The 12,019-nt window shown below is 43.5% G+C and overlaps 1 protein-coding gene across 3 annotated transcripts in view; it reads left to right on the top strand.

Moving 5' to 3' along the window:
- The window catches only part of TyrRS-m (Tyrosine--tRNA ligase, mitochondrial), an 817,527-nt gene that overhangs the window by 162,534 nt on the left and 642,974 nt on the right, over positions 1–12,019 (top strand). For all 3 annotated transcript variants that reach the window (XM_080273695.1, XM_080273696.1, XM_080273694.1), the window contains one exon: positions 3,866–4,016. In XM_080273695.1, the coding sequence (XP_080129821.1) occupies positions 3,866–4,016 (151 nt within the window). The remainder of the gene's footprint in view (positions 1–3,865; positions 4,017–12,019) is intronic.

The raw sequence follows: 12,019 nt of genomic DNA, 5'->3' as shown, positions 1-12,019 counted from the left end.
CATCACACGTGAGTGTCGCTCTTTGGGTTAACACCGGTTTGGGGTAGTTTTTCCCTGCCGCCTCGCATCGTTGGGTGTGACTCGCATACTTTTGTTCAGAAAATATTAAAAATAGGTCCTCGCGCACTAGGAGTCTCGCGTACTAGGGGGGTGTACTGTTTTTTTTTTTTTTTTTTTTTTTTTTTTTTTTTATAATGCGAGGAAGAAGGAATCAAAGGCCATGAGCCCGCAGTAACAGTTCCCTCCAAGAGAAAAACAAAATACAATAGAGAGCCAAATTCAAGATCCGATCATTTTGAGATGCCTGGACACACTGCGTTTGAAAGACTGGAGATCATAGGCAGCAGGAAATACAGATAGAGGGAGACAGTTCCAGAGCTGACCTGTTGCATAAATGAAAGACTGGGAGTAACGGTTAACTCTTGCATTAGAGAGTTGGACAGAAAAGGGATGAGAGTTTGCTGCCAGACGGGTGCTACGCGCACGTCGTAGAGGTGGAGGAATGCAAGCAGACAGTTCAGAGGAGCAGTGACCATTAAAGTAGCGATAGAAAAGAGATAAAGATGCAACAGTGCGGCGAAGAGACAGAGGTTGAAGGGAGTCAGTAAGAGGAGGAGAGTTAATGAGACGAAAAGCCTTTGACTCCACCCTATTGAGAAGAGCTGTGTGTGGGGAGCCTTCCCACACATGAGAGTTGTACTCCACACAGGGGCAGATAAAACCCCTGTATAGAGACAACAATTGTGCAGGGGTAAAGAAAGAGCGGAGTCGGCTTAGCACACCCAATCTTTTGGAAGCAGATTTTACAAGAGATGTAATATGATCTTTCCAAGATAAGTCCCGAGTAAACGAAACCCCAAGCATGTTCAAGGATGATGCAGGATTAAGCTGAATATTATTAAACATTAATGGGTATACCTGTGGAAGATTTTGTCAGGTTGATAGGTGTAAGAACTGAGTCTTAGATGCATTAAAGACAACCATATTATTTTTACCCCAGTCAGAGATACGAGCCAAGTCAGACATTAGGTGTGCCATAGCCTCATCCCTTGTTTCTTGAAGTAACTGTTGAGATGGGCGTTGCGGGAACCGAATGGAAAGGTGAAGGGTGGAGTCATCAGCGTATGAGTGGATAGGGTTAGATGTACAGCTTAGAAGATCATTGATGAATAAAAGGAAGAGAGTTGGTGACAGGACAGAGCCCTGAGGAACACCACTGTTGATAGATCTAGGAGAAGAACGATGGCCGTCTACAACAGTGGCTATAGAACGACCAGAAAGGAAGCTAGCGATGAAGGCACAGATAGAAGGATAGAAACCGTAGGAGGGCAGTTTGGAAATTAAAGATTTATGCCAGACTCGATCGAAAGCCTTTGAGATGTCAAGTGCAATGGCAAAGCTTTCGCCGAAGTTCCGAAAGGAGGATGACCAGGAGTCTGAAAGGTAGGTGAGAAGATCGCCAGTGGAGCGTCCCTGACGGAACCCATACTGACGATCGGAAAGAAGGTTGTGATAGGAAAGATGCCTTAAAATTTTTCTATTAAGAATTGACTCGAAAACTTTTGAAATACAGGACGTTAAAGCAATTGGACGATAGTTGGAGGGTTGGGAGTGGTCACCCTTCTTTGGGACTGGCTGAATGAGAGCAAACTTCCAGCAAGAAGAAAAGGTACAAGTTGACAGACAAAGGCGAAAGAGTTTGCCTAGGCAGGGTGTAAGCACAGAAGCACAGTTCTTGAGAACAACAGGAGGGACCCCATCAGGCCCATATGCCTTGTTAGTACTGAGGCCAGTGATGGCAGAAAATACATCAACTGAAGAAATTTTAATGTCAGCCATGAGGAAGTCAGAGGGGAGAAGTGATGGAGGAACAGCACCGGAATCGTCTAAGGTGGAATTGGAGGAGAAAGTCTGTGCGAAGAGATCTGCTTTATCAGTAGAAGAAATAGCTACAGAACCATCAGAGTAGAAAAGAGGAGGGAAGGATGATGAGGTAAAGTTGTTAGAAAGATTTTTGGCAAGGTGTAAAACTTCAACACAGAAAACCATGGAATCTAGCTGCCCAGGTCTGATGTTATTTCAGAGCCGTATACAGTATCTGTCTGTGTCTATCTATCTTGTGTCTTTCTGTCTGTCAGTCTGTCAAAAAATATATATATATACAGTACAGCCTCGATATAACGGACTTCAGTAGACCAGAATTAGCTTTTATCGGAATCGAGGAGCCACCGGACTAAATTCTTATACAGTATATCAAAAAGTCTGATAAAGCCAGAAGCAGTCCGGACCGCCTGACCACTTCAGCTATGTTATGTTCACCACAATAAGGTAAATGAAAGACATGTTTATCAGTGTACAGTACAGTATTATTATATATATTATACCATTTGATTACTGTAGTGAATGTATAATACAGTATAGTACAGCAAGTACTGTAATGGTAGTGAAAACAGTTTAAAAACTGTTGGTGCAATTCGGACTAATGTCTGATATGTTGGAAAAAGTCTGAGTTAGCAGAGAGAAGTCCGGATGTCGCCTTTATTGGAATTTCACTTTTTTCCGGAATGGTTTGGGCCCCAATTAGTCCATTATAGTGAAGTTTTACTGTACAGCAGGGCCCTGCAACTAGCGATCTTAAGAGACTGATGGACCCTTGCTAGTCTTGAAACCCCTAGTTTGGAGTCAAACTTTATACTGTATAGCAAAAAATAAAAATAGACTGGAACATTTAGAAAGTTCGATTATTTTTCCATTTTTGTCTACTTTTATCCACTAAATAGTCACATTTTTATATACTTATTATAATTAATAGGACAAAGCAACAAAAAGTCACCATTAAATGCTCAGAATACAGTTTATTGAAAGATAAGGTTAGGAGTTGGGAGTGTTTTGCTTGCTGGGAGTAAGCTCCACCGCCACCATTGCCACCCTCTCGAGCACAAGCCTTTCTCCGTATCTCCTGTAGTATCTCATCATCATTTTCAAACCCATCATACCAGTAATTGACTTTTTTCTATCGTGTCTGTCGAGGCCCTGCGAAAACTATCACCACCACTACCACTAGCATGTGTGAAGTATCTGTCTGCCACTTTCAAACTTTCCTTTACCTTGTCATTATTTCTTCTTATGTTATGCACACTCAGTTTGGGAACATTCAACTGCCTCACAGTTTCACAGGTTTTCAAGTCATGTGCTATGAGTTTAATGATTTTCTTCTTGTCTTCAACACTGTACTTTTTCTGAGCAATGCCTTTTCTGTAGTTGCACTTTTTCTTCACAGCCATCTTTCCACCACCACTATTTGAAGTTCCTGGCCTTTCAGGTGACACACCATTTCTACCACCAGCCAAAGAAGCCATGAGGCTAGTGAAAACAGTGAACAATGGGGGTAGCCAGGTATAAAAAAAGGCAGAGTCGCACTAGCATAACGATGGGCAGGACAACAGTGAATCGAAACATGCCATATGACTTGCTCGCTAGGTGTGGCTCACTCACTAGACGAGACTTGCTCGCCAGGATAATGATTCAAAATGTGCCTAACGGCTCACTCGCTAGACAACGATTGCCAGGGAGTTGCTAGTTTTGAGGATTTTGTCGCTAGTTATGAAGCTGAAGACAGTTTCTATCCTGTCGCTAGACTTGGAATTCCTTGTTTAAAAAAATGTTACTTGTGGGGCCCTACTGTATAATCTGACATTTATGTGTATGGGAGGAGTGAATGCTGCAGTTTTTGATTGTCTGTTACTTCTTTATTCATTTTTAAAAATCCAAAGACATTAATACAGTACAGTAGTTGCAGTATATTTAGTATCTATGATAACTGCATTTACAGTAGTTTTAATGTAATAAATATTTCCATTTGCAGTACCAGCCAGTTGGTAAAGGAGCTAAGAGCGCAACCCCAAACAGTTTACAGTGGCTTTGATCCCACAGCTGATTCCCTGCATGTTGGGAATTTGCTGGTTATCATTTCACTTCTACACTGTCAACGTGCAGGACATAATGTCATTGCTCTGGTAAGATTATCTTTCATTTTTACCTCCTGCACTGCTGTTGCCATACTCATGTGCAGTGTAAGCAGACTGTAGTTGCCATAGTCTATTGCTTTTCTTAGCATAGTGTGAATGCTTGGAGGAGCTTCTGTATGAGCCATTGTGACTTTTTCATGTTCCACTACATCAAAAGTTCATTTGATACATTATCCCACCCTGACTCAGTACTCTATTTTTAGTTACCATGGTGAGTTGTGTGACAAATTTCCATATGTAATACAGGTATTGATAAAGAAGCATGGTTGTGTACTGTGGTAAATGGAGGTGCTAACCATTCAGTTATGAGATACTAGTGCTGCCTTCAGGTGACTACGCTACATGACAAGCGAAACGGTTTTCTGTAACCCAGGAAACCGGTTGCTACATTAGGTGGTAATGATACCACCAGATGGATGCCTGGTGGTTTATTGGGTTAAGGTGTTCCAGCTGGATATGGTCCATATGGGTTTACATCCTAGAGATGGTTGGGATTTAATGCCCACATAATGAGAACAGAACAGCCAAGGCCTGGACCTTCGATGTTCCTGTTGGAGCAATGAAGGATTGGATGATTGATGGATATCGTTGTAGTTTCATTTCATTTCATTTTTAAAGGCTCCAACATGCTTGCATGTGTCGGCCTTGGTCACCTAATGGCGGCTTTCCACGCTGCACGATCCATTGCAGCCTCCCTGCTCAACCCCTTAACCCTGAGGTCACACTTAATGACCTCGTCCCATGCCTTTCTCAGTCTACCCCTCATTACCCCACCCCCAGTATTAACACTTCTCACCTTCCTCACCCAGTTGTCATCCCTCATCTTCCCCACATGCCCAAACCATCTCAATCTACCCCTCCTCATCACAACACAAATACACTCCAGTCCCATCCTGTCTCTCAACTCTTCCATCATAAACCCAGCCCCCCTGGGGGCTTTTTTTTGAAAGTATTGCTGTGAATAAAGTATAAATGAATTTATTCAAGGAAATGGGTTTTGTTAAACAATTTTTGCTTATTATTGTATAAACTCAAATCCAAAGCGCCTAGGTCCTAAGGCTTTATGGAAAATGGAGAATTTTGGAAGTTGGTGGTAGGTGGGGGAGCTCACAATCCACTCACTCGATGTAGTGCTGCTCTGGGTGTCTGCCCTGGGTATCTGGCCTTTCCTATCTTCCGTCCTTCCTCTTCTGTATTTTTTTCCCTTCTTTCTTTCCTCTTCCTTCTGCTTACAGGTGACTTTACACTCCCTCTTCAGTCTTTCTTTCCTTCACTCTTTCCTCTTCCTTCTGCCTATGGGTGACTCCACACAGAGTGACAAGCAAACGGTTTCCAGTACACCAGGAAACCATTTACTATGCTGGGTGATAACCATATAACCAAATTATGGCACCAGGTGGTTTAGGGGGTAATGAAGGCGCTCCAGTCAGATTGAGCATGTATAAGTTTATATCCACTGAGTGGTTGGAGTTTATCGATCATATAATGCCACTCAGGATGCGTGAGACTGGTCACTCATCTTAAAATGTCAGGGCCAACTTGCCTAGCCCCGGGCTCCTATGCTTCTCATGGGGTGGAAAAAGGTTGGATGATGGATGGATGGATAGAACCAGATTGATAATAAAAAATATTCCCAGCAGTACCATTAACAATAAATACTGTACAATGAAGTACAGTACTTAGTGTTAATAATTTACTGTCGGTATCTCTTTTATGTGTCTACTACACCAAATTTTTCTTCAAATATGCATTGATTGTTCAGGGACAGATGATATGAACACCACCTATTACAGAAAAAAAAAATTAAATTTGAGTTTGTACTATGCTGCCACTCCCAAACACAAAGAGAAAACAACAGGCAGGTGCCAAGTAGGTGTATGAGGCCAACTTTTTAATAAAGCATTCCTATCTGCTCATGGTACCACAGAAGCACATGGAAGGTTGACATGATTGTTGATGAATTGATGAATATGGTAAATGAGTGAGAAGTAATGTATGGAAGGTGAAGAGGCTTAGGAATTGATGTGGGATTCAGTTGTTGGTTGGAAGTGGTAAATGAATGTGCGAGTAATAAAGTATGGAATGTATATACCTGTTAATATCCACAGCATATAAAATAAGAAGACTAAAATAATTAAAAGTATGTAGAGTAAATGATCCTGAAATTTGTGACAAGAAGCATTAAATGAAGTTTAGAGAGTATTTAAGTGTTGTTTAACTAAATGGTGGAGACTATTGTCACCCTTTTCTGAGGACTCATTAACACAGACTGGCAGTCATATCAAGAGTTTAGTGAACCATGTCTAAAACTTTCTTCAGCCCTCAAACATCACTCCTCCTTCAAATTACATATCACCCTAGTCAGTCCAAGTTGGAGCAGGTGATGACTTATGACCATGTGTCCTAATTATCAGATCTGGCATATGTGAATCCTTACACAGCCTGAAGCTCTCAGACCTCTTTGTACTTTCCAACTCAAGTATCTTACATCGTACAAAATCAGCACACTTTTATAGTAAATGGTTACCATTCCAGTTGGTTACAGTAGGATATGCACATTTCAAGCTACATCATTCCGACTGGGAATGTGAGTAAGCTAAAACTTAAATTATGTTAGTAGTAGTAGTAGTTGTTCCCTAGGCAGTCTGGCCGAACAGCCCCGAGTCCCTAAGGAAGGCCACGGCCGAGACCGGGCTTTCTCACAGAGCTCTCAAGGAGTGTATGTTGTGTTGTTGACATAGGTGATTGTGTGCAATGCAGTCTTCCATAATGTGCTTAACCCGCCCCGTCCCGTCGACGTATGGGTATGTTGCAACGATTTGCATTTGCCAATCCCGGCGACATACCGGTACGTCGTGCAATTGCAAAGTGCATAATTTCGACAATTCTCAAATTTCGTGCTTGATTTGCGGTACGTATCCTCGCATGACTTTCCCCTACCTGCCACCAGGCGGGGACACTCGGCGACCCCGCGCGACCCGCGCTAACCCGCCACTCGTCCATTCACCTGGTAGCAACGGTCCTGCTCAGACATGGCTAAGAGAGGTCTCTCAGAGGGCGAAATTCAAGCCGCCCTGGACGCCTTTACAGGCGACAGTGATTCCCCACTGGACGACGAGGTTGTGGATAAAGATTATGTGCAGCCACAGGAGGAAGAAACCACCAGCAGTGACGAGGAAGGTCTGTCTCCCAGGAAGCGGCAGTACGTGACTTACCGTGCTGCTAGAGAGGGGCAGCAGGCCAAAAAGCCACGTGCAACATCCTATGCCTATCCCCCGCGTGATTTGGAACCAAATTTCGATGACGAGGACGAGGACGGAGTCGTGCGACGTGCTGCCACGTGGTATGGACGTGAGGTAATCACTCATCGTGGCCCAGAGCGCACACCACTTCGGACGAGCAGGTATGGGCCTAGCATTTTGTTTGGAGAGTTAGGAAGTGCCGTGGAGGGAGTGGGGAGTGAAAGGGAAAGTACAGGGAAGATTAGGGAAGTGAGAATGACGTGAGTGAGTCCTTGCTCTCCCTAGGTAGTGTGAGGTGGCGTAGTGTATCATGTGGGCGAGTGCGGGTGCGCTCAGTATCACGTGGGGTTGTGAGGGAGGGGGAAGGTGGGGAGGAACGACTCCCAAGCACGTCTTATGCTCCCCAATATCCCCTAACACGTGGTCGAGCTTGGGTGCATGAGAAAGCACGTGGTGTTGTCGTGGAGGGGGAAGGTGGGGAGGAACCACTCCCCAGCACGTCTTCTGCTCCCCAATATTCCACTACTTCATCCCCACAGCCCCCTATGTTCCTCAAGGCCATAAGGGTAAGGGAAAGGGAAAGGGTAAAGGCAGAGGGAAGAGGAGTGACAGTGGGGAAGTCCTCCACACTCCTTCTCCCCCACCTCCCCCACCAGGATCTCCTCCCCACCCAGACGAAGGCGGTGATGGGGATGATGGGGACGAGGGATTTGTGGGATGGAATTGGGAGGATGAGAGTGATTTTTCTCCCCTCATTCACCCCTTCACTGAGCAGGGGCGCTCTGGTGGCATTGCTCCAGGAATTCACCGTAAATCCACCAGGTTGGATTTTTTCCACCTGTTTTTTAGTGAGGCATTTGTGGAGCAGATTGTATACCAAACCAACCTGTTTACAAGCACCCAGCGCCTTGAGAGTGAAAGATTGGGAACAAGGAGTAGGCATTCTGTCATATATGATTACCCTGTCTCCCTTTCAGAAATGTTCCTATTTTTTGCCCTGGTCCTTTTGATGGGTATTATACGAAAGAACAGAATTCCTGCTTACTGGACTAGGGACCCTGTTATGTTTACCCCAATATTTGGGCAAGTGATGAGCCGTAATCGGTTTCAACAAATTCTAAGTCGCCTCCATTTCTATGATGCTCATGATCCTGCAAATGCAAACAACACTGATAAAATGAGGTGAACTAGGTTGGTCTTTGATCACTTGAGGCAAACCTTTCGTTCCTCATTCTATCCCTATAGAGACCTTGTCATAGACGAGAGTCTCGTGTTGTGGAGAGGCAATATTTCATTTAGGCAGTATATACCCAGCAAAAGGCACCGTTTTGGGTTCAAGATCTTTGTTATGTGCGACTGTAGGACTGGATACGTGCAAGACATAGTCTTGTACACCGGTGCACAGACAGACATAATAGAAGATCGAAGTATTGGACTGTCAGGAGCAGTGGTAAAGATGATGATAGAAGACTACCTTCATCGTGGTCACGTCCTCTACCTGGACAATTGGTACACTAGCCCTCTTCTCGCTCGTTATCTTCACACACATGAAACTGGAGTCTGTGGAACCATGAAGGTGAACCGGCGTCACATGGCCAAGGTAGGGCGGAAACTTGCAAGAAATGAGGTTGTCTTCTTCAAAGCCAACAACATCCTTGCAACTGTGTGGAACCACAATAGAGAAGTAAGCCTATTGTCAACGGTTCACCGCCCCTTGATGCACCGTACTGATTCAGTTGATTACCGTAGCGAGAACAGGCGTCATATTTGGAAACCTGAGTGTGTCATGGACTATAACATAAACATGCGCCTCGTGGACCAGTCAGACTCCATGATATCGACGGTAGAGTGTGCCAGGACCACGATGAAGTGGTATAAGAAACTGTTCTTTCACGTGCTAGACATCACTGCTCTGAATTGCCACCACCTTCATGCCATGACAACAGGAGTTCAGGAAACATTTGAAGGGTTTGTGAGGGAGCTCACAAGAGAGATGTTTGCACGGTATGCACCCGCAATAGGGGCAGTGCACCCACACTGCCCCTATTGCACAAACTCCCCTGAGAATATCCGGCCGCAATTTCCCCACTCCTATCCCTCCCCAGCCAAACAGACCTAGGCCCCAATGCAGGTGTCACGTGTGTAGCAATTCCCAGGTGAGACTCACGACACAGAGGAAGGACACCCGCTATGAGTGCGTGGAGTGTGACGTGGGTCTCTGTATTCATCCATGTTTCAGCGAATATCACACGTTGATGCAATTCTGATATGGTGTGAATGCGACAGGACGCTGAAACTATGAAGTAAATGCAACAGACAGACGCTCAGTGAAATTATCAGTCATGTTGATCTCCAAATATTAGTATAAAGTGCATACGGGTATAACATAAGTCCAAAAATTGTATGTAAGTGTATAAATATGCTGTAAGTGGAAACATACATAGCGAGGGTTTTATGATGTGATATTCTGTCGCTCAGTGCAATAAATACGGCCCGTAATTATGTAATTATTATTATTGGAAATGCTTACGGGTATAATATAAGTTCAAATTATTGTAAGTGCTGAAATATATTATAAGTCAAATATTCATAGCGTGTGTATAGAGATGCGATATCCTGACGCTCAGCTGAATGAATAAGGCACGTAATAGTGAAAATAGAAGTCAACAAGTGGTAAAGTGTGTAATATATGTGAAGAATTAGTATACTGTATAAGTGTGTGAGTATTATGTTGGTCGAAACATTCATTGCGAGGGTATTTTCATGCGATATTCTCACGCTCACTTGAATAAATAATGCCAGTAAGTATGTACAGTGCATTATAGGGGTGTAAACGTGTGTAATGTAAGTGGGAAATTATAATTGGAGTGAATAAATAAAGTAGAAGATGAAACACAGGTGTTTGAGATTGTGGTTGCTACGTGAATATGTGCTAGCATATCGCTAAATGCCCTCGTAATGAATGAAAATAATTGAAAACATTTACAGTGGTGGAGGAAAGGTTCTATGTAAAGGGAAAAATAATAGGAAAGTGATAAAACAATTGGGTGTGTTGAAATACGAGTCATAGCGAGTGCGCTTACTAAGCTGATGTGCGCTAAACTTAGGCTGCATGTCATCATAATGAATGAAAACATCTGAAAACACTTACAAACAGTTGTAAATGGTAAAATGTCATTGAAACAGAAGTATACAAGTAGAAAAAATGATATGTTGACTGATACAAGAAACTTAGCATATAGCATGTTACGACTCGGACCTAAATCGCTATGCTCGCGTGATGGTACAATGCTTATTTTTCATATATATGTGTCTGAAATCCATTATATTGTTACTGTTATTGTTTATTAGTTCAAATTCAATAAATATAGATAGCATATAGCATGTTACGACTCGGACCTAACTCACTATGCTCGCACGATGGTACAATGCTTATTTTTCATATATATGTGTCTGAAATCCATTATATTGTTACTGTTATTGTTTATTAGTTCAAATTCAATAAATATAGAGGTGTTGTGTGTTGTTTCTCCCAGTATTCCTTACCATAGAAAACGTGAGCGCCTGGCACGTCCATAATAGAATATGATACCTGGCGCGGGGGACCTCACCTGTTCTGACCACTTATAGACCACGGTAAGCCCTTTCTTGGTGATTTTCCTTCGTTTCTCAACCTAAGCGGAAGTGTGAGCCAAAAGAAATTTTTTCCAAAAAGGCTCGGGACTGGGGATGTCGGAGGTGCGGAAAACCTCGTGACGTGACGGGTTAATAGTATGGGTTGCTGTGTTACATCCTGGACAGGCATCAGCAATGGAGTCATCCAGCCTCTTCTGGTAACTTAAGAGGGCTGGATGATGCCCACATCTTAGCTTGGTTAGGTGGACCCTGTCCTCACGAGGAAGATAGGATTCAGAAGGGTGGATATCAGGAGGCCTTGCATGCAGCTGTGTTGTCTTTAAGTGATTGAATGGAGCGGTGAGTGATTTGAGTATGGATATGCTTCTGGAAGCTGGTCTGAGGTGGGCGAGGGGGGAGAGATGACAGTATTTGTGTATGATATTGTGTGCTGGGTGTTGTTTTGATGTTCCTTGGTGTGTGTGGATGTGCTGCCATGTAGTGTAGTGGATGTTGTGGGTTTGTGGAGGCTGCAGCGAGAATTTGGGTGCCTTTCATGTCTAGATGGTCCTTGATTTTGAGGACTCTGGTTTCTTGATGTAGGTTTTCTGTGGGTTTAGTAGCTGTGCAGCCTGTGATTATTTTAGGGCCTTGTTCTGTATGGTCTGTAGAGTGTTGTAGTGTGTTTTAGTGAGGTTAGGAGCCCAAGCAGGGCTTGCATAATTATTCACTGAACGTATGTATTGTTTGTATACTGTAGTGGTGGTTTCTTCGTTGTGTCCAAATGTTGTACGGGCAAGTGACTTCAAGGCATTGAATCTTGGTGTTATTTTATTTTTAATGTTTGTGATATGTTGTTTAAATGACATTGGTGTGTTGTATGTTACACCAAGGATTTTGGGTGTATGTGTGTGTGTTGTATGGGAGTGTTGTTTATGGTGAGGTGTGGGATGTGACTGTGTTCTGCTGTCCAGTTTGTGAGAAGGGTCACTGTAGATTTGGCTGCTGTTTGCGGTGAACCATTTGTGTAGTGTGTTGAGGTAAGGTTGAAGGATGTGTGCAGCTGTGCTTGTGTTTGGTGTGTACATGTAAATGTTATGTCGTCTGCATTGGAAGCTATGTTTATCTGTGGTG

This window comes from Coenobita brevimanus, chromosome 55, assembly GCF_032717465.1.
Source record: "Coenobita brevimanus isolate Jiangsu-jjx chromosome 55, ASM3271746v2, whole genome shotgun sequence".
NCBI lineage: Eukaryota > Metazoa > Arthropoda > Malacostraca > Decapoda > Coenobitidae > Coenobita > Coenobita brevimanus.
This window is presented reverse-complemented; position numbering and strand designations above follow the sequence as displayed.